We start from the raw sequence: 22,493 nt of genomic DNA on the forward strand, positions 1-22,493 counted from the left end.
GGAATTATCACGACCCACTGAACCGCAGACGTGAGCTGTGCACAAAAGATCTGACTGTCAAGAGCAGTGTTCGTCTTGCCATGTCACAGACTTCGTACATGTGTGTTTTGATAGAGTGTGTCAAATATCTGTGAGAGAACTTCATTCTCTGGAATTGGAAGCAGTGGCGATGGGTTCTGGATCCCCCAGTAGAGTTTGAACGTCAAGTTCAAGTCTCAGGTTGTCCTCTGATCAATCAAATGCTAAGAAAACGTTGCCTTTGGGAAGTGGGGGCCCCACTAGGGTAATGAAATTCATAGGAACCCTCTCAAGAGGTAGATATCAACGTGAGTATTTAGTGTAGGTAATTTTCAGCTAGATGAATGTTATCAAGGGAGCTGAAGGGTCAATAGCTCTCTTGCTGGGTGGCTCATCCTCTAATCCTAACTACACAGGAGGCTGAGATCTGAGGACCACAGTTTGAAGCCAGCCTGGGGAATAAAGGCTGTCAGAATCTTATGTCCAATTAACCAATAATAAAGGTCAATATAGACTTGTGGGTCAAGTGGTAGAACACCAACTTAAAAATAAGCAAAAATATGAAGTTCTGAGTTCAACATCCAGTACTGGTACAAAGAAAGAAAAGAAATGAAGAAAAGAAAGAAGATAGGAAGGAAGGGGGAGTGAAAAAGAGAGAAAGGAAGAAGAAAAGAAAAGCATAACTTTATAACCGTCAACATTCCTGCTCTTGTAATTCTTGAAAAATAGTAGTGGATTCAAAGTTTATGATTTTCATGTTGACAGATAATATCTTCTTGGTAGCAGAGTACCTAACCAATTTATCTCCTGAGGGTTTCTTACGTTTTGAAGTTCATTGGCTTCTGAATAATATGTTTATTTCCCACCATACTAAGGTAAGGATTAAAACATTATGAAGAATTAGCCTAGGGTAAAAGAAGGGGACTGAGATTTTGAACTATGTTGATAAAATTAGTGATGTGGAAGATAAACTTAACTGTTGCAGCCTATATTTGGAGTTATCTTTATGTTATCCTCCAGAAACACAGGCACAGATGATCATCCAGAGAATGAGTCTGATTCTACGCTTATTATTTTGCCTACATAAAGCTAGGGCATGCCTTCTGTTGTTGAGGTACCATTACAGGCAATGTCCCCAAAGGCTCAGAGGAAAGCTAATAGAGCAGTGTGCTCTTTACAGCGGAAAGTAACATCCAGCCCTGTTCTGCAGGCTCACCACTCATGGCAATTTTCCTTCCATGGCTTGTCGCATCTAAGCACACAGAGGTCATTTTATTGTAGTAACAGCCTGAATCTTACAGCATGATTATCTTTAGAGAGGCAAATGAGAATCTGTTAAGAGAAGTTCTTTACCTGTCTTATATTGAAGGGAATAGACTATTTCCCAATGATCAGATGGATAAAATGATGGATTTTATTTTCTTGAGCTTCTTTGACATATTGATTTCAGGAAGATCTATACTTAATTGAGGATATAACTATTATTATTACTATCATTATTTGCCTATTTGTCAACTATTGCCTAAAGATAAGGCATTATAGCTTCAGATTTTCTCTATGACAGAGCACTGGTCTTGTTTGTATGATGTCACCCTGCACCACCATAAAAATAAAAATAAAAAAGTATTATTGATTTCTCTAGAGAAAGAAAGAATCTAGAGATGTGATATTATGAGGAAATGATTTTTTATATTAACATAGAAAATGAGTAGTTTTTTCTTTCCCCCCTTACACAATTCTCTCTTCAGAGTCATTTTATTGATATGTATGGAGCCTTTATAAAATATTTTATGGTCATAAATGATTGCTGCTGAACCAAGGCCGATGTGTCATTTTTCAGAGTCCTCATCTTTTGCCACTGCAAGAAGGAGAAAGACCGATCAGGAGATTTTCCTTGTATCAAAATCATTGTCTAGTTTCTAGCTAGTAGTTGAGACAGGCTTTTGGTTTTTCTTCTCTAAGAGAAACATTTCATGCTACATTATCTTAAGAAAGTAAATTTTACTTTCTAAGACTCTTGATCACCAAGTAAGAGGATGACAGGCAGTATAAAATGAGCATCTCTTTTATGTTAGGTAAAAATTTGGAAAGTGATACAAGCATGTTCTTTTTATCTCTTGGATGTCATTTGCTCTTGTTCTCTGGGGAAAGGAAGCATGTAAGCTGAGAATGGCCTACGTCCCATTCAGCGATGTCAGATGCGCTCTCTCAACTAAGACATATTGCAGATAATTGACTCGAGTTAATTTACTTAAACACAGGTTGTAAATAAATGACTATCGCCATGACAGTCTTGGCGACAAGACAGGGATTGCAGCAGCACGCTAACAAATAGTCAAACGCTGCAGAAATTTGGCAGAGATCTGAGTCTTTCTTTCAGAAGGAGTGTAAAAACCCTAGAAACTTCACATCTGCTCCACGTTCCTGGCAGAGCTGAGCTGTAAACACCAGCTACCCTGCCCAGATACAGCTCTGTGGGCGGGGCAGGCTGGGCTTAACCTGACCTGAATTCCTAGCTAACAGGCTAGAGATTCATCCTTTGAAGAAAAATAGCTCAGACCTGGGATAGGATTCCTAAGGAGCACCCGAGAGGGGCACCCCTGCCTGGTGAACACCTTGAGGTGAGGTTGTGGAATGGTCTCCCGGGGTAATTGATAATAAAGTGATTGATGGAGTGGCCGGGGAGGCCCTTGGTGAGAAGGCTCGCTCTGTTTCCCACGTTGTCCATCCCTGAAGGAAGGCTTCAAGGTACAAGGGTATTATCCCCATCACGGAGCTCATGCTGCCTCTGTGGTTGAGTTTGTTTTAGTTCGATCAAAATGTGCGGATGTTTTGATAGTCACATAGTTTGTCTGTGGTTTTGTTTCCTAATGGCGCAGCAGAAGGAAAGCACTGCCATGTTTACCTGCTCTCACATTTCCCCGTTAGTTCTCTGTCTTTCCTTAGAGGAAATTGCTACCCCTTGTGATGGGGCTGCTGGAGCACCAGACCCCATATCCTCTGCCCTTTTTAGGAGCGTGTCCCCTTTTATGAAGTACCTCTGTGGTTACAGGTGTGCCCCCTTCCAGAAGAAAGTATTCCCTACCACATAAATGGCTTCTTATTTCATTTTAGTCTTTTATGATACTGGAGAGGGGTGCAGGAGAACAGGGTACATTGAAGTAATTTACTCAGATGCTTCAAGTAATAGAATATTTTAATAATATTTTTAATTAAAATTTAATGTTTTTCATTTTGACTTTCAGGTTGGCAATTAAAGGCAACAGTAACTTTGCTACTTTAGTTAAGGGTGGGAAAAATAATCTGATTTAATTGGGATTTTTTTTTGACTCATGAGGCAAGTGCTCTGGCTGATTTATACTTGGTTTTCTCCAACCTTTGTGCTGTGTGTCCATGACCTTTACGCACGGTCATAAAATAGCCAAGGTAGACGACTTCAAAAGAAAGGTTCACCAGGGCTAATGTGGTTCAGAGTTTCCTGAGGTGCTTTTGAGCTGGGGGTGGGACAGCCCCAGGTAGCAGACACAGGTAGTGGAGCAAACGCTGTTCATTGTATGGTGCCTGGGAAGCAAAGAGAGAGGGAAGGAGAAACTGGTTTATCACAGTGCACACCGAGGGCATGCCACAGAAACCTCAGGCGTCTGACTGTTTCACCTTTTCACCATCTGACCACTGCCTCAGCACAAAGCTGAGCACCAAGCGTTTGTCATAGGGTCTTTAGCGTTCACTCCGTACCCAAATTTAGAGAATGCTTATAATGGTCAGGATTTTATTTTAATCCCTAGAGTGATGGGCAATGAAAAATCAAGTATTTGGAATATGTGTAACTCTTCTAACTGAAATCGGAACTCATGCCATCCTGAATCTTTTGAGTCCCTTGCCTCTATCCCTATTAAGCAGATTCTTGAAGAATTTTGGTTCCAGTGACTGGAACACAGTGGATATTTAAGAGATATTTGTTGACTATCTATACAAGTTGAAGTTGAAATATCAATCATATCTATCACCCCTGTTTAATCTTTAAGTAATCATATGAATTTATAATGCGATGACATTAAATGAGATGAAATGAAATGAAATCAAGCAACATAGCAGCATGTTTTCCTTATTGTATTAAATGTGTGACTGGCATCCTGAGACTACAGAGTAGTTAAAAAAATGATATTGTTGAGCTGGGTAACTCAAATGCTAAGGGGCAGATCTGGCAAGCAGGAAGCCCTGCATTCAAATACTAGAGGAAAACAAAACAAGGAGTTTAAAAAAAAAACCAACTCACCAACAAACAGAAAACTCTCTAACAGAACAAACAAGGTATGTGTGAGTGTTCTTATGAAGGAGGAATGCGCTGTCAGCACACAAGGGACTTGGAAACTTGAAGATGCTAGAGACTTGGGATGAGTTTATTTATTGTCTCTCGCATCTCCTTTCGAATGGGTAGGGCTCTGTGATGAAACTTACTCTATGCCTGGAAACTCACAGCTCACCACTTTCAAGATTCTACCTTTACAATTTAAAATGTTAGCTGCTATTTAATAGTGTGTGTGTGTGTGTGTGTGTGTGTGTGTGTGTGTGTGTCTGCACACACATGACCCCGGAGGCTTGGTCTCAAGGCTGGGGTGGTGTCACTGAATATTTTGATAATGGCTAGCTCTCTACAACATAAGCCCCAGCTTCATATCCAGCTGTTTGGTGAGTCAGTAGAGATAATTATCGCATAGACATTCTTACCCTGGCTGGTTACAAACCATGATCCTCAGATTTCAGCCTCCTGAATAGTTAGGATTATAAGTATGAGCCATTGATGCCTTGCTGAAGCCAAATATTTTAATTGTCTAGAGAGAATAGGGTGTCTAATTTGGTCTACTTTGCTGAACTGTTAGAACCTTAAATATATATAGGAAAATGTATTGTGTTTAAATAGCTCCTGAGTCCTCTCTTTTAATATTAAAAAGTGCAATTTATTCCTCCGCATTCTCAGCCTTAATTTACATTTCTGGATTAGCATTGTTCTTCTGGATAATATTTTCTTGCCTTCTGTTTACCTGAGTGCTAGTTTATCTTTTACTTTCTCATTAACAGACAACATTTTTTTTGTGGCTCCATTTTAGCTTTTGCTATTTCATGTTACTTTACATTTTAGGATATTTTTCCTTTTGCTCTATCTTATTCTTGTTCCAAATAATAAATCTTCCTAAATTATAGAGTGATAGAGGGCATGAGTCGAAAAGAATGAAAGTGAAATATAGTAAAGCTAATGACCAGTTTATCCTCGAGTTCTGATGATTGAACTTTGTAGTTAGGAAACCCACAGGGCAGTTCCTCTTGGAAAAGGAATGGAAATACGTTGTTGATGCTTTAGTTCATAAATTCTTAGAAGCCATGCCTATTAAAGTAAGTGCCCAGCTCAGCATCAAATTGATGATGATAAGGATGTATAATCAATTAGAGCCACTTCTATATATTCCTTTTTACCATGCCTTCCCTTGTCACTACGTGCATGGCTCAATGAGAAAGACATGCAACTGTATGCCTGCATCAGCAAACTCAGATGGACAGCTGAGATGAATCATAGTTTGTCCAAACTGCCACAATCACATAATACCAAAGCAAAGATCTACAAGCCATTTCTTTTTCTGGATCCACTGACTCATCTGTGTATGTCACAGAAAATGGAGGGTTAGCCATTATAGGGGAAAATCAACTATTATGGATTCTTAATCCATGTAAGCAGAAGGCTTTCATTTATTTGATTATTCTAGCTCTTTTGGTCATTGCGAAAATAAATCAAATGTAAATTACTATGATTCTGTTTATTATTAAGACCATCAGAATTTATTTGAATTGATGAATTGAACCACTTAAGTTTGTGTGAACTAAATGAATTGATTATTTACCCTTGCTTGGTTTCCATGTTTTCTAATTAAGATGACCATGTTGCACGTTTCAGTATCTGTTGTGATCAGGTTTGTGTTACTATAACAAAATGCCCAAGGCTGACTATTTTATAAAGGAACCATGTTTATAATCTCACAGCACTTCAGGTCTAAGAGCAAGGTTCCAGCATCTCTGAGGTTTCAAAGCATTCAGTGCAGGTAGAAAAGTGGATAGTAGAAGATTGTTAAGAGGAGAAAACACATGTACAACAGACCGAGGATTACCGGCTGTCTCATGTCTATTCCCAGAATGACCAGTTTTAGTCCATTCCCATGAGGGGACAAAGGGCCCACCGTGTTTCCTTAGTGTTACACTGGGAATCAAGTCACAGGAGCTTTGGTGAGATAAGCCATATTCTTCCATAATGCTCCCAGGCTATGTCTGCTCACATGTTTGCTATTTCCAGCCCAAGGTGCACACATATTGTATGATAAAAAAGGCCTCTGGCCTCACCTGGAAGGTTACTTGTTCTTTTAGAGTGTCAGGCATTGTTCTCTAAATCTTTATTTTGTGGGCAACGTTATCATTCAACAATATCACCCCCATGGAATTTATTAAAATCAGGGAGTAGGTTCCTAATACTGAGTATACACACTTTCTGTTGAGAAATGTCTTCTTTTTCTAGAGACCAGTCACTATCCTTGTGTCTTGTTACAGAATTTAATTATCTGCTTGTATATATAGTCTCTTTCCCACTAAAGGATATTAATGTTTCTGATTCCTTATAATACATAGATGCCTCCATAAATATATTTTTATTATATATCTTCTCCCAAATACAAGGATGTAAGTTGCACTTCAGTGTTATTTATTCAGTTGTGAATTTTTAAAGCCTGCATAGCGTCAGCATGATGGAGGTAAGTTAGCTCAGGGTAATTCAAGGAGAGCTTCCATACCACTTCGCTGCAAAATCTCATGAGATGGCAGTCAAGAGAACACTGGGTTATTTTAAGGTACTCACTTAGAAAAAGTATTGTGATGTTTTTCCTGAATGACACAAAATGTGGGAAGAAGTGGAAATGCCTTTTATGCCTTTATATTATAAAGAAAAACTGTCTTGAGTAGTAAGGCTTTCTCACATTATCAGATGCAGTTATGTCCTCACCCTTAGACGACTGATGGGTGCAGGGCAGAAAGTCACTCTTCTTGTTGCACCTGATCACTTTCCACATTCATGCAGATTTGTGCTTTGTAGAAACTACATCATTTTGGGCTGAGATACCTGAGAACAGATGGTGGGAAAAGGAGAGCTCATCACATGAAACCTAACCATGTAAAGATCTCTCCTTTGCTCCACTCTATTGTAGTTTGACAGAGTTCTTATTAAATACTTTACGTGAAAGCATACAAAAAACTTCCGTGTGTGTGTGTGTGTGTGTGTGTGTGTGTGTGTGTGTGTGTGTCCATCTCCTAGATTTCCTTGCTTTACAGCTTAGTTCTGGCTAACTATACATTATTGCTTTGGGGTGTATAACTCTCTTTTTTGTGTATAAATTTTTGACTTTTGTGATTGCTCCTCTAAATGCACACTGTTTGTTCTTCTCATGGGAATGGAATAACAGCAATTTATAACTGTTATTATGATGATAACCAAAGTATGTTCCATACCCCCCCAAAACAGCTTCATGGTGGCATCTGGAATGTACAAAAAATCTCATGTTGATAAATGTCATTAAATTTCAGCTTGTTACCTAGAAAATGCTCGATGAGCTCTGGAAAGGACAGATGTGCTCTTAATATTTTCAGTAATTTTATGTTGAATATATACAGAGCCTGCTGCCTTTGCCTGTGCCTTCACCTTGTATTGCCTCTGAGTCCACCAACAAAAGGAATAAAGAAAAGTAGTCCTCATGGTATTCTAGACACAAAAGAAAAGGCTAGAATGATTAAATGACCAAATTTTATAATTAGTTAGTGGGTGAGTTAATACTAATAGCCAATTATTGAACTCTTTTATTAGCATTCCAGTTGACGAGAAGCTAAATAAAACAGAATGTATGGTAAATAAAAATGGACATAAAAAGCATTCTGAGCAGTTTGCTGGGCTCTCAATCAGTATGATGTCAGATCAGCTAGCAATTCTGCATATGGAAATCATATTTTTTTTCCAAAAAACAGGCAAAACTCCAATTTTCCAGTTTAGTGAAAGGCCAATTTATATTCACTTGATTTATTATAAATTTTCAGGTTTCTTTTTGCTTTCACAAGTATAGGGATTTATGTGAAGTCAAGCCAAAGATATCTTATACTCCATTAGATAAATGTTCTATATCTATCTATTCCTTCATCTCTAGAACATCAATATCTTTGTCACTATAAAATATGAAGCCTGCCCCATAGAGTGGGCTGTACATTTTACTCAGATCTTAAGATCCCTAGTGAATTGAGCAGGCAGAGTACCAATTCTTTGTTTCCTGTTTGGTTGGGTTGTACTGGAAAATATATTATCTGGCTTCAGAAGAACATTCTGAGATCAACAAATCATTCTGCATTAGCTCCTATGCTGGTAATATTAAAATTTCAATTCACATGTTTGAAGTGGCAAGATATAAATGAAACCACCTTCTCACAGATGATTCTTCTAATAAAACTGAAGAATGAAATCTTGCCATTTTCATCAGATTGTGTTGATTTCTGTTTGACACATTTAAAATCCTCGTCATTCTTTGTTTTGCATTTCCCTACTACTAATGGGATTTCTATCCAAGTCTTTAATGATGGCATTCACTTATAAAATGGTTATAAAAGGTTTTGGAATGAAGCCCCTAACTATTCCAGCTTTAAAAGCATCCGCATAAGTAATAATCCATTCAGTGTTGGTGCTTGCTTTTTATTGGTAATTAAAATGATCTGAAGTCAAAATGAGAGTAATTAATAAAGTTCAGTTTCAGAGATTAAGACAGTCAGCAAAGTAGCTCAGCCCACTATTAAGGAACATGAGTGATTTTGCAGCAAAAATAATTATCTATGCAAAATGTATGAAACCTATTTTGAAACTGTTATATTATGAAAATATTTCAATTCTTATAAATAATTCCCAACAGTTTTAGCTCATCATATTGTACAAATATGGAACCATTCTTATAATCTGCCAGAAGAGGCAACAGTGCTCTTGCTTTGGCTGAAAATATGATGAATATTTTTTCCTTCAAATAGATTCTCTGATCTGCATCATATATAATTACTGAGGAAAACTAAGTACCTAAAGAGGTGGGAGTGTGTGGCAAGAGTGACAACATGGCTTGGAAGAATAAGGAGAGGGTTCTCATCACCTAATACTTCAGTTTCACAATTGTGTTTAAAAGTTAGATGGAATCAAGCTGGGCATGGTGGCTGATGCCTGTAAACCCTAGCTACTCAGTAGGCTGAGATCTGAGGATCATGGTTCAAAGCCAGCCTGGGCACTAAAGTCCTGAGACTCTTATCTCCAATTAACCACTAGAAAACTGGAAGTGGCCCTGTGGCTCACGGGGTAGGGCGGTAATCTTGAGCTGAATTGCTCAGGGACAGTGCCCAGGCAGAAATCAAGCCCCATGACCCACCAAAAAAAAAAAAAGTTAGATGGAATCAAAGTTACAGAGTTCTTGGAGAATTGATATTCTACTTGATTGCATGCACACTGTGGACATTAGGTGAATGTATTTTTTTTCTTTTTTTCTATGTCTTCAGGCCAGTTTTCCGTCTTTCCCTTTGAGGTATGTTTTTTAATTGTAAAGGTGATGTGCGGAAGGTTACAGCAAAGCCGGGTAATGGGCACATTTCCTTTTGAACAGCGTTACCTCTTCCCTCGTATTCTCAGAGTTTTCCCCTCCTGACCCACCTCCCCCACAAGTTGCATAGCTTTTTTCCTCAGTGTCTGGTGGTGAGTATCACTGCTGAATTACTTCATCCTTTGTCCATTTCTGTGCTTCCCCTCATCCTCCCCAAATCAGATGAACTTACATATAATACAAAAAGTACAGAAATCAGAAACAGTCCGCATCCTCAGGGCTCGGGTTCGGGCCTGGCCACTGTCCTGCTGCAGCACAAGGAATGTGGTCTTCCCACCTAGGCCTGAGAGAAAGAACCTATTTTTCTAACAGAAAGGATCCTCCCGTGTTCATTACTGAACACACTCCCAAGGCTGAGCAGAATGCTTGTGCTCCCTAATCATTCTCTGAGCCCTTGGGTGTCTCTGGAGGAGCTGGAGGAGCTGCACTTACGGTTATCTGCACTTATGCTTTGTTTTACCTCTCTCTTTTTGCACAGAACCGTGGGTATTAAGTCTGTATCAGTCAGCATCCCAATAGGAAACAGATGGTACTGGCAAATTAGGATAATTCCAGGAGGGTTTATTTACAAAGGGACTGTTTTCAAAATAGAAACGCAGAATGGTAACCTGGTTTAGTGATGGGAGAGGTCTTAGCGCTCCTGGGTCTGAAGGAAGGGAACAGAAGGAGAGAGTTGAATGGAGAATGTCAGTTCAGCCATGGACATAACCAGCCATGAGTTTCCCTCGCAGGAACATAATCAGAGCATGAAGATTTTGACTTCCCTTTTCCCCAGCCCTTGGGGCCTCCATTTTCCTGTCAGGGCCCCATTGTGGGAACCCAACCAAAAGCCAGAAGACAAGGCAAAGTCCCCTGGCAATAGTCCACAGAGCTCAGTCTCCAACGACAGAAGGCAAAATCGAAAAGGTTAGTGCTAATGAACTGGAGAAGCAAGTAGAAGAGAATTAGTCTTATTTGACACAAGTTCTAATATGTGCAGATTAGAATCTGGAGTTACACTTTTTTGCAATAACCATAATAACTAAAATAGAAAATATTTACTACTCAGGAGAAGTTGAAGTATTAAAGACTTTGCTTTGTTGAAGCTGAAAGAAGGAAAAACACAATTCAACCTGGTAGATGGTTGACCTCATGTCAAGGCAAATGAGAAGATGTCTATGTGTGCAGGCCACTCAATTATAAGAGCTGCTTTTATGTATGAACTTCTAGGAACATTGGGTGGTAATTCTCTCGTTTAATCAACTGAATTTTTAAAAAACCTAATTTGTTATGTATAGGTCAGCATCATAGGTGCTTGGGTTTTGTGAAAGAAAAGTTTCAGGCATATACAGAAATCCTTTAAAAACATTTGGAAAGCAAAGCGTAAACAGTTCAGGGTTTATCAGGTTGAAGTCAGAATTATAAGAGCAAGCAGATCTCTTGTGGAATACAAAATGAGAGATAATGATATTCAGTACATTTTTCAAGGAGTAGTCTTTGAGAAGTGTAAGGTTACATATGCTGGTTTTTCTTACCTTGTCATCATGGTTTCACATGGAAAAGATAACCCTAAGAAAAAAAATCAAAAGACAAGTTGTAGGGTGAGGAAGACATTTACTGTAGGAATAAATAGCAAAGGCCTAAGACCCATTACATATGCATATAAAATACATAAAGGGCACCTGTAAAAACAACAAAAGTCAGAAAAAGATTTGAGCAGTACATTACCAAAATTAAAATGAGTAGTAAACATTTGAGAATGAGCTGTGTTGGTCATCAGAAAAGTGTTCATTAAACTACATTGGAAGGGTGGATGGACATTGTCATGATATTCAATGTACATATATGAAAATGGAGGTAAGGAGGGGCTGGGGAGAGGGGGAAGAATGGCGAAGGGGCTGACACTGATAGAGATGCGTTGCAATTACCAACTGACATGTTGAAGTGAAACCCTTCGTAAAAAAAAGAAAAAACAAAACTTGATAGTTTTCTTACATACGAAAAAATGAAGCTACGATCAAGTAGAGATATAATTATCTCTCTACAGTTGACAAAAATAAAACAAGCCTAGCAATTTTGTGACATTTTCTTACAATCGCGGGGAGGGGGTTGTCTGGGCCCGAGCCCTTCCCGCTGTCACGGTGGTCTTCATGGGGTGAGTGGGGAAATCACCATCACTGTCTTGCACCTCGTCACTGCACTGCGCGGCAGTGTGCACAGTGAACGAGGGACAGCAGCACCGTTGTTCCCACGCACTGATGTCTCCACGCAGGCTCCTAACCCAATTATTATTACTCCAAGCCCTACGCTACGACTCTACCCATATTGATCATCCCTACTTTATCTTGAAGGAAATCCAAGAATAAAGAGGATCGTTGTAGCGTTGTAAATATCGACCCCATTAAAAAAATCATCCGAGGTCTCCAAAACACAGTAATACCAGCAAAGACGATGTAATTCTACCATGTCGTGTGGAACAACCCACGAAAGCACACAGTGCAAGGTGGCCATGCTAACATTAGCTTCCAGAGGTCATGTGAGTACACTTAAGTTGGTGCAACTTTTTAAATCTCTTAATGGAAAATTTCCCCAAGAGCTGGGTCTTTAACATGGGACGTTAGCTATGAGCCCATTTATGGGCTAACAATCTCAGAGTTGTTTTTTTTTCCATTCTCCAGTAGAAAAACTTTTCTAGACACTGAGTGGCCCATAAAGACTACGATCAAGGACTCTAAAGATAGAGAAAACTTTGAAAAATCCAGTACTAGCTGCCAGGGCACTAAGTACTGACCCTGGAGCTCAGCTGTGTCATGAGACCCAGATTCTTAGGGCGTATGTGTGTATCTTTCCCATGACCAAACTTTCCACTCATTTTTAAAGAGTTCCTCAGCTCCTCCTGGAAACTTGGTGAATAGATAGCACTGGACACCTCTTAACTTAGACGCAGACATTCTAATGAATCTTAACGTTTCCAGAGATGATGTCTTATTTCCAATGTGTACCATGAGAGATGAATCTATCTTCAAATTTTCGACTGGTAGATGACCACGTGCTAAGCTCACCCTAAGCCGATGCCTCTGCTACCTGCAGTCGTGCTCGAATTGGACCCGGCTCTCAAGAGATCTGAAATCTCTGTTGGGCTCAGGTCTCCACAGTGGTCCCCTGACAGGTTACTAGAGCTGCTCGTAATAGGGCTTGAACTGTGCTGGCCCTGGGCACTGTTGCTTGGCTTTTTCTGCCCAGGCCTGGTCCTCTACTGCTTGAGCCACACTTTTAGCTTTTTGGAGATTAATTGGGGCTTTTCTGCTCAGGCTACCTTGCCACTGTCATCCTCAGATTGCAGCTTCCTGAGTAGTTAGGATTACAATAATGAGCCACAGACACATGGAAAATATTTTTACCTTTTAAGAGTTGGGCTTTTCTTTTTTTTTAATATTCACCATGTGAGAAGATCACAAATAGTAGAATATTAGTTATTTGGTACTCAAATTATTTAAATAATCCCTCAAATCATTATTATCGCCTGCCATGTATACATTATTTTCATAGATGAAAGTGGTTATTCTTACGGGAAATTCTATTCAATTTATTCTCTCAGCATCAAAATGTTGTGTCTAAGTTTTCAGAGATGAATGTGACTCCGGTGGCCATTCTTCTGAGACCCACATACTTAGCTTGATCCTCACTCTGGAAGTCCAGAGCTGGTGATAAGACCCTAATTGATGAATGGCTCCCCCACGCCTGCCCTCTTGCTGCCTGCTCTCCATGGATTGGATGCTATTTTTAAAGCATCAAAAAGATCACATCACTTCTTGGCTTAAATCTCTGCCAGAGTTTCCTATTGTAATTATAATGTGAACCCTGTATCCCCGCAGTTCTCCCTCCAGCCTCTTTCCTCTCATTCTCTTTGAGCTTTTAGTCACTTGGCCCTCAGGGCCTTTGCTCTTGATGCCTCCTTGACCTGGTACACTATTCTTTTTTAAATCTTCTCTGAGTTGTCTTCTCCTTATTCTATGGTTCTGACCCGGAGTCATCTACCCTCATCGCTGTAGGTAAAGAACCCTCCACAAGTTCTACTTTATGGCATTGCTGCCTCTCATAATTTGACCTGCTTCACCCATTTGAATAGCATCTCTCTGATGCTAGAATATGATTCATAAGGTGATTGATTATTCCATATGCATGGCATACCTGCACCTGCCAAAGTAGGGAGAGGTGTGAGCAGGTGGGAGCAGGCAATCACAGGGCACGGGGTGGCAGGGTGTAAACATCACATCTGCAGTGACAGGCTCCGGTATTCAGCCCTCTTGCACAGGATACCATCCACCTGACATGGATACCCACTCTGGCAGTGTTTCTTAAACACTTGATCTCTGGATCCTTAACTTAAAAATTCACTGAGAGTCTTGAGGGCTTTTGCTCACAGGTGTCATTGGAGTATAGATAGTTCTCAAACTGAAATTCAAGTCCTGAAAATCAGAGCATTTATGAATCCATAGAAAGTGATTACTAGTTAATCTATTGTATGTTAACTAATATTTTTTTGAAAATTATGCCTTTAAAACTCCAAAGCATCTACTGAGAATGTCATTTCATTGTTTTACTTCTACAAATGTGTTTGTGGGAGGCAAGGCCTGCATTGTATTTGCATTGTCTGCTTCTCTGTGACCTTTGCATAGGACACATCTTGTAGTTTCTGGAAAACTCCACTGTACCCAGGTGAATGAAAGAGTGAGAGATAGAATTTAAGGCATTACCTGAGTATTATTATGAAAGCAGCCTTGACCTTACAGATTCCCTCATTTGAACATCCTTGAGAACCACATCCTCTGCTGGCCTCTGGTACTCATGATGCACCTTGCTCATTCTACACAATTAAATACTCGGTCTACTGGGATTGTGCTCTTGAGTTTCCTGTCAGTCATTCAAAATTGTGAAAACATTAGTTCCGATATACGTATTTATCACTCCTTGCAAGGAGGAGCCCACAGCCCTGTATTTAATGGCTTTGTCAGTAAAGATATCAAGTTATTTCCACAGAGGACCAGGGCCCATGCCCGGGGTATTTCTTTTGTTTCTCATTTCCCAACACATCATCATCATGGCTTCCTCTATTGCAGAGAACCTGGGAACTGGCTTCAGTTTCTCTTTGTGTCTTCAGTGTAGTGGTCTTGGATTGTGATTGCCGTTGGAAGCTATAAGCAATAGTTCAGAGAGCGGGAGCGACTTCAGTACATAGCAGATCAAACCGGAAGCCTTAGACCTCTCCTTATTAACCATGCAATCTGGAGGAATAGTTGCTTTTAAGCTTCGTGTTCCTGTAGGTTGAAATTAATGTGTGAGCCTTAAAGTGGTAGCAATGGAAAAGGATGCTGAGTGCTTAGCCCTGACCCACCCAATGAAAGGAATGCAAGCAAGCATTGCATTTTCACACTTCTGGGGGTGAATGGGCAGCCAGTGTCAAGGCTCATTACCCACTGAGGCACTTTCCTGTAATGAGAGAGAGAGAGAGAAAGAAAGAGAGAGAGACAGAGAGAGAGAGAGAGCGAGAGAGAGAGAGAGAGAGAGAGAGAGAGAGAGAGAGAGAGAGAGAGAGAGAGACAGAGACAGAGAGAGAGACAGAGACAGAGAGAGGGAGAGAGGATATCTGTGTTGTGTTGGTAGTTGGAGTTATTAGAATACCCATCTCAGTTTTGGCTAAAGAGAGTCAATAACCTTTCTTTGGCTATCCGTGTTGATAGCCCCTTCTCTTCATGCCCAAGCAAACATTTCCCCCAGTTCATGAAATAAAACCCCATGCTTTGTATTTTTATTGTATAAGCCAACTGATCTTTATGCAGTACCTAACAATATTTTGACTAGAGTCACGAAGGTCCAAGTTGTTCATTGTCTCTTGGAATAGTCAATATCACAGTAGTTTTGAAGCTACCTAGATATTATTTAGCATTATGAAGTTGGGACTAATGGCTTCCGGAAGCAAGAGATGAATGGACGTGCACTTGTGTTGATATTGCTGTTCTCTATGTAATGGCTTGTTCATTAACTCATGACTGTGATCCTAATTGGAGGCTGTTAATACGTAATGATGGTAGTTTTTTTTTTTGAGTCCGGTGGTGTGATAAATTGTGTCTGTGTCTATTCCCTAAGGCTAATAGATTTTTGATTTTTAAATCTCTCATTAAGCAGCCTTAGGGAAGACAATTAGAATCACCCTCAGTCTGGCCTCTAATGGAGGCACAGTGCTATGTCCAGCCTTCAGAAACAACATCTAATGCTCAACCTAGAATTCACTTGGTGAAGAAATCTTGGACTAATTACTCAAATTTTCTGAAACCAAATTTGCACACCTGACAGATAAAGCAATAATAATGTGGCACAGAACTGTAAGAATTAAATGAGATAATGCGAACAATATTAACATACGTGTCCTTGAAGTAATTGAACCCGAGCCTATATGTGCTGGTTTTTACTGTACTTTTTGTCATCTTTACTTTCCAGTTATATGATACCTTTCTAGGTTAGAAAGTTTCTAGAATAGCACAGACTCCATTTGGGTCTACTTGATAAAGCTAGTGGGTCAGCCTTAGTGATTTTCTTTCCACTTTTCAGAATGATGGTGCACTTGTTTTTGCCTGCTGAGGTGGTAGAGAAGGAGAAAGCAGATGGAAAGAGTTATGGGAGAGATCTGATGGATGATGAATGTAGGATGATAGTTTTTGGACTGAGCTGTGTGCCTATGTCACATATTGCGAATGTCTACTATTAATTACTAATGCCTGACATTACTGACTTCTGCATATGAATCTTCGAGTGTGTGTCAGTCATCGTCAGCACTGCAGGGCACACATTAGGAAAGCAGCTTGTAAAGAGGAAAGGGTGACCAGAGTTCAAGGTGCATGAGATGAGTCTCAAGCCATGGTCAGTTATTGGTCCTGTGTGTCATGGCAGGAGTGCTTCCTAGTTATACTGGGAAGTGAAAAAGAGGAACGTTCGTCTGTGAGTGAAATCGTTGATGTGAAATTCGCTGAAAGGCACTGGGAGAGCCTGCGTAAGCCAGGGGATCAATCTGATTAAAATAACATGTTGCCTCTGTAGACATGATCAAACCCCTTTGAACAATGAGCATACACTGGAAAACAAATGACAAGGATGTTGGAGAAAAGCAAGCACCTCTCTGGGGTAACAGGCTAGAGGGAGGTAGAGGTAAATGGAGAGGGCGAAGAAGAATGAACATGGTCAGAATACCTGGTGCACTTATTGAATACTTTCTGAACTTAATGAAAGCACGTTGCCTGCTTGGAAGGCCGTGGCCAAATGAATTTCTCTTGTACAAATAAGCGATGCGAAGTGTAAAATGTAGGGAAATGACTTCCCACAAGGCTTCACCTTGTGCTGTTTTCATTGCTTTTCAGTAGCACCAAACCTCTTGCAGGGAGACCTGTGGGAGCATTCTGGAACATACTGCAGCAGCGCCTCAGCGGGCAGGGACTCTAACTTAGGCAGAATTACCAGCTTTCGTCTTCAGTACTTGTCAAGCACTTGTGCTTTTGCAACTCAAATAATTCCATTATTCTTTATTCCAATTTGAAAAAAAATGACTGAGACATGTCTGGACATGTGAAGGAAATGCACTATTATTAAATCCATAGCTCTTTAGAAATCTGTCCCTTTTGCTTTAGGCACATGCACAGCACAGAGCTTGTCTTACACGTAATATAAGACGAGCAGTAGTTCTGGAGGAGCTTCACTTTCCTAGCCTAGTATTCCTTTCAGAAAGATCCAGAAGAAAGGGGTAGGGTAGAATATTGCGCTCCCAGAGCAGCTGTAGAGTATTGTTTGGCCGTGAAAAAAACACCCTATTTCTTCTTTACATCAGAAACCTGGATCTCCTAGAAAGTTTCCGAGAGAGGAGGGGGATATCTACCTATATTTCTGCTCTTCCATAGTCTTTTACTTGGCTGCAATGGATCCTGTAATAATTGGAAACAGTAGTAGAAAAAATGTGGATACTGGCAGGAAAACTCAGATATGCACCTCTCGAGTGCCATTTGTACTCATCCTGAACCTGGAGAAGCACATGACTCCTGTGTGACTGGCAGACTTCCGAGGAGTGGGGCATTTATAAAGAGACATTAGGAGTCCTGAAAGCCACCAATTAAACATAAGGGGACCTATATCACCAAAGAGCTGTGGGGTAAAAATTCATGCTTCGGAGAAGTGGAAAACTTCTGAGATTAGATGCGTCTAAACTAAACTCTGCTTCCCCATGATTTAACTCATCATCCCTTCCTCCCTCCCTCCCTCCCTTCTGCAGTACTAGGGTTTGACATGAGTACCTCACTCTTTAGGCTGGACTTTCTACCATTTGAGCCACATCTCTATCCCAACTGCCCAACTTTTTGCTGGAATCGAGTGACCTTTTTTGCCTCGACTGGCCTCAAAGAACTATTCTTCATACCTCAGCCTCCTGAGTAGCTAGACTTCAAGATCTGAATCCCCTGGAACCTGGCTTAATTATTATGTCATGTTTAGTCTTAGAAATCTAGAGAATATTGTATGCCAAATTTTGTACAATATCTGTTGCCATTTGATAGTTGATCACATTTACTTAGTAATGGCCAAAACAATATTAGTAGTCAATAATTATTGCATCACATATGAGTAGTATTTAGGCTTTGAAATACACGCTATTTATCAAAAGAACCACTGGTCAGTATGGATTTGGTTAACTGGTGTGGCAAAAACTCAAAATTATTTTCATTCTCTAGCCACAACAAAATCTGCTGTATTGAATATCATATTCTCATTCCTTAACCACATGTGGGCCAAGTCTTTAGACTAACAGCCATATTCACATATTAAGTTCAAGGAGCCAGACGTGATGGATACCACTGAAACCACAGTATTCAAGAGGCCAAAGCAGAAAGATCAGAGTTTAGGTCTAGCCGGCAAGACAGAGACCCTATCCCCAGACTTAATGAAATCGGAATCGCAGAAGTCGAGGATGTTAGCTCAGTGTAGTTTCTGTTTAGCCTGTGTGAGACCCTACCACAAATAGAGAGAGATGGGGGAAAAGGGCAAGGGAGGGAGGGAGGGAGGGAAAGCGAGAGAGAGAGAGAGAGAGAGAGAGAGAGAGAGAGAGAGAGAGAGAGAGAGAGGGAATAATTAGTGAATTGTGAGAATGGTATAGTAAGTACAAGCAGTGCATTCCCTGGAAATACCTAGAAAACCAAAAGCCAGGCAGATTACATTCTGTTTGAGGACACCATCATGCTATTGAAATAGAAATAACTAAGTCAATGAGTTTTCCAAGGAAGAGTACTTCTAAGCAGTCACGGATGGCTCACATCTTTAATCTTAGCTACTAGGGAGGTTGAAATCTAGAAGTGAAGTCCACAAGACTTCATCTTAGAAATAACCAGCAGAAAGCAGAGCTGGAGATATGGCTTAAGGGCTAAAGTGCTAGCTGGGCAAACAAGCCAAGCCAGCCCAGGATCTGAGTTCAACCCCCAGTACCGGACAGTAAAAGAGTACTGCTCAGCGTTGACTGTCTGGAGCAATGACTGCCCCTCTTAGACATTTTTCCCTTTTAGAGTTTCTAGAGAATAGGCCATTGCCCACATGCAGGGCTGCTGCTACTTGGAGAAAGAAAACCTTCAAAACCTGATGCCATTGGGTTCTGTGAAGTGAGAAATGGAGACTTCAGGGCTCAAATAAGAGGTCATTGTTTTCCCCTCAGAGAAAGTAGCCTTGCTGAATTCTGGTGCCTTACAGGAGGCTGTAGAGATAGATGAAGGCTTAGAAAAAGCAGAGTCAAACTCCCACAGTCTCACAGTGATTAGAAAACCAGAGAGAAGGGCCAGAAGCTGGCAAGCAAGGAAGCCCCAGAGGGAATGCCGAGCTGATTGTGAGGACTGGCAAGCCATTTCTCACCTGGGGTTGTCACACAGCCTCCCTTTAGCTAGAAGTCTGAATATCAAGGCTTTGCAGAGCAGAAGGGAGCACCCAGCAGACAGAAACCTCCTCAGAAGCTCGGGTTTGCATAATTGTAGCTGAAATGACAAATGTGAACCAAAGAAGACTTTATTTACCTATGGACGGCTGGTCTCCCTCTGAAGAGGTGGCCTGAGTTTTAGGCTGTGGGGGCCACAGTGCTAGAGATATAGGGTACTGTGCTACGAGAATCTTTGGGCATCTCAAAGGTTCCAGAGCCTTCAGAGCTGGAAACAAAGACCGGCCTGGGCTTTTGAATAAGTACATGGTGTGGGAAGGCCATATCACCGTGCGCCCAGGGAGTGTCTTTATCCTGACTGCACAGAGTAAGTACTACCGATTAGGTATTTAAGTACTAGGAAGTCACAGTTCCAGAGTTAGAAGGCTCAAGGTCAAGGTGCCTTAAAGGTGGGCTTCCTCTCAGACCTTTCTCCTTTGTTTGGAGCTGGCCACCTTCGGACTGTCTCTTAACATAGCTTTTCTATTGTTCATGCTAGATGTTTCTTCTAGTTCTAGTCTCATCCAGCCTCTTCTAACAGAATTCCTTCATGGAAGGTCCCATCTCTAAACAGTCACATGCTTTGTTACAATAGTATGGGCTTCAGCATACTGTGGGAAATATTCAGGCAAGTCTTCATCCAGTTCTAGCCCTGATAGATTCTGTATTAATCTCTCACATGATTGAAGAACACAGTCCTTTCCTACCTCACACATATTTGCTCAGGACAGGCAAGGGGTTATTGGAAGACATCCCGGGGAACGTTTACAGCTGCCAAATATCAGGACGCATTATGAAGTAACTTCCTAGCCAAAAAAAAGTAATGCAAAGAAATATCGGCTATTCAGTTGAGTCTGATGTGTTGTTTAAATCCATGTTGCATCTATCTATCTAGATATAGAAAGAATGATGGAAAAAGTATTTATATGCAACATGTACATACACACACCCGACGATGGGTCACAGCAGCCCCCTGGTAATATAGTGAGGCAGCAATGGCTCTTGGATAATGAAAAGGAACAGTCCAGGAATCTTACTGCACCTACTAATTTGTAGCCAGTGAGAGCTCTCAAGAAATTCGGAGTGCAGGGCGTTCTATAAATCAGCATGGATACTCTGGTGGGGTCTCTCCTGTCATCTGTTTTGGGTCCTGATGAACAGTTTGGAGTCCTACGGAGGAGAGACCTAAGTGGGAGAGACAGTGTTGGGTCTGCCACAAACGAAGGAGGGTTAAGCTGGATGTTCAAGGGCATCATGTTTTCACCGTGATTTGTGACAGCTTTTCAAGCCAACGGAAACTGTGTTAAGGATTAAGGAGCCGTTAGGAAAGCCTTGGGTATCGTTTGGCGTAGGCATCCTTCCCAAGATCCTTGACCTGGTGCTCTTGCTGTTATCCCCAGACCCCAGCAATTTGGAGAAACTTAGACCCACGGCCCTGCATCACCCAGGGAATTGGGGGGATTTGTTAAAATGACCCTGGAATTCCTGGGCTCTCCAGTGCTTCACGTTGCTGCTTCCTTCATTCCCTGCCAGCCCCTGTTCTCATGAAGGCCAGAGTTGCTTGCATTTCGTTGGCTTATCTTGCATTTCAAATGAACTCAGGCTCCATTGAAGTTTCAAGTTTATTCTGGTCTTATTTATCTTTTTTTTCTGAAGTGAGAAAGACAATTGTGATTTTTTTATTTCCATTTAAAACATTCTCTTCTCTCTTGAGAGAACTAAATTCTAGCTCCACATTAGCTTTGAGAGATCTGGGGCAAGGAGGGGCATGTATATTTGAATATGTTACCCCTAGACAGCTTTAACAGATGGCCAGGATCCAGAGTCACAAGTCTGTTGGAAATACATGTTCACTTCTTGTCCAAGGAGGTGATTTTTTTGTTGTTGTTTCCCAGAATGATTATAAGAACAGCTTCCCAGGTAACTGGTTATTGGGCTTTCCCCTTCCCCCAAATTAAAAGTACTTTTCAAAGGAATGCAGATGCTAAAGACTTACTCTGAAGCCCAGAATCCTCCCGTGAGAGGGGCCGGTGTGTGGTCTTGGTGCTCATTGAGGGAATACTTGTTAAGCATGCATGGGGCAAGTCTGTCCTCTCCCTTGAGAGTTGGCTCATTTTAGAAGAGACTAAAGGTGATTGGCTTCGATCCCAGATATCTCTGTATTCCAGAAGGACATGATGGGCGTGGATCATTCTAAGCAGCCCACTCAAGAAAATCAGGAAGTCTGAGAACCATAAAAGGGCAGATTTATTGTACTGACTGAGCAGGTGCCTCTGTTGATGATTAAACCACAGGATCTGAATTGACAGCATAGGGAGAGAATGGAAGTCTAGCGCCTGTATGAAGCTTCCGCACCCCCTTCTACTAAAATCCTATAGAAGATGTTTGTTTTCTTTTCCATAGGTTCGAACCAGTGTCCAACCTGAACTCAAGGATCCCCCACCAGAAGTTGGGGTAAGAGTTTTGTTTTTTAAAAAAAAGGCTCCCACATTGTTTTTGTTGTTGTTGTTGTTTGTTTGTTTTGAAGTTCATCACTTGGGTTTTCTCTGGCTTCTTTGTCTCCTTGGTAGCTGAGAAATGCAAATGAGTTATATTAGCAGGGTGGAGCAATTTGAGAAAGTACCGCCACCATCACACTGAACGCCGTGGATTATTCCACTCCTGACTTCCTCAAATCATCCATTCTTGAACGAATTCATCTATGGCTCAGCTGGCTAGAAAGTTTCAGTTTCTAGCCAACATTTCTGGGCCAACAAGAGTCTAAGGACGCGACAGGTGTGAGCTGCACCACTGGGAGAGGA

At 40.9% G+C, this 22,493-nt stretch overlaps 1 protein-coding gene across 4 annotated transcripts in view; it reads left to right on the plus strand.

Moving 5' to 3' along the window:
- The window catches only part of Inpp4b (inositol polyphosphate-4-phosphatase type II B), a 461,147-nt gene that overhangs the window by 282,439 nt on the left and 156,215 nt on the right, over positions 1–22,493 (plus strand). For all 4 annotated transcript variants that reach the window (XM_090356905.1, XM_090356906.1, XM_090356907.1 and 1 more), the window contains one exon: positions 22,096–22,146. In XM_090356905.1, the coding sequence (XP_090213031.1) occupies positions 22,096–22,146 (51 nt within the window). The remainder of the gene's footprint in view (positions 1–22,095; positions 22,147–22,493) is intronic.

This window comes from Megascapheus bottae, chromosome 23 (genome assembly GCF_031878675.1).
Source record: "Megascapheus bottae isolate mThoBot1 chromosome 23, mThoBot2.hap1, whole genome shotgun sequence".
In the NCBI taxonomy this organism is placed as follows: domain Eukaryota; kingdom Metazoa; phylum Chordata; class Mammalia; order Rodentia; family Geomyidae; genus Megascapheus; species Megascapheus bottae.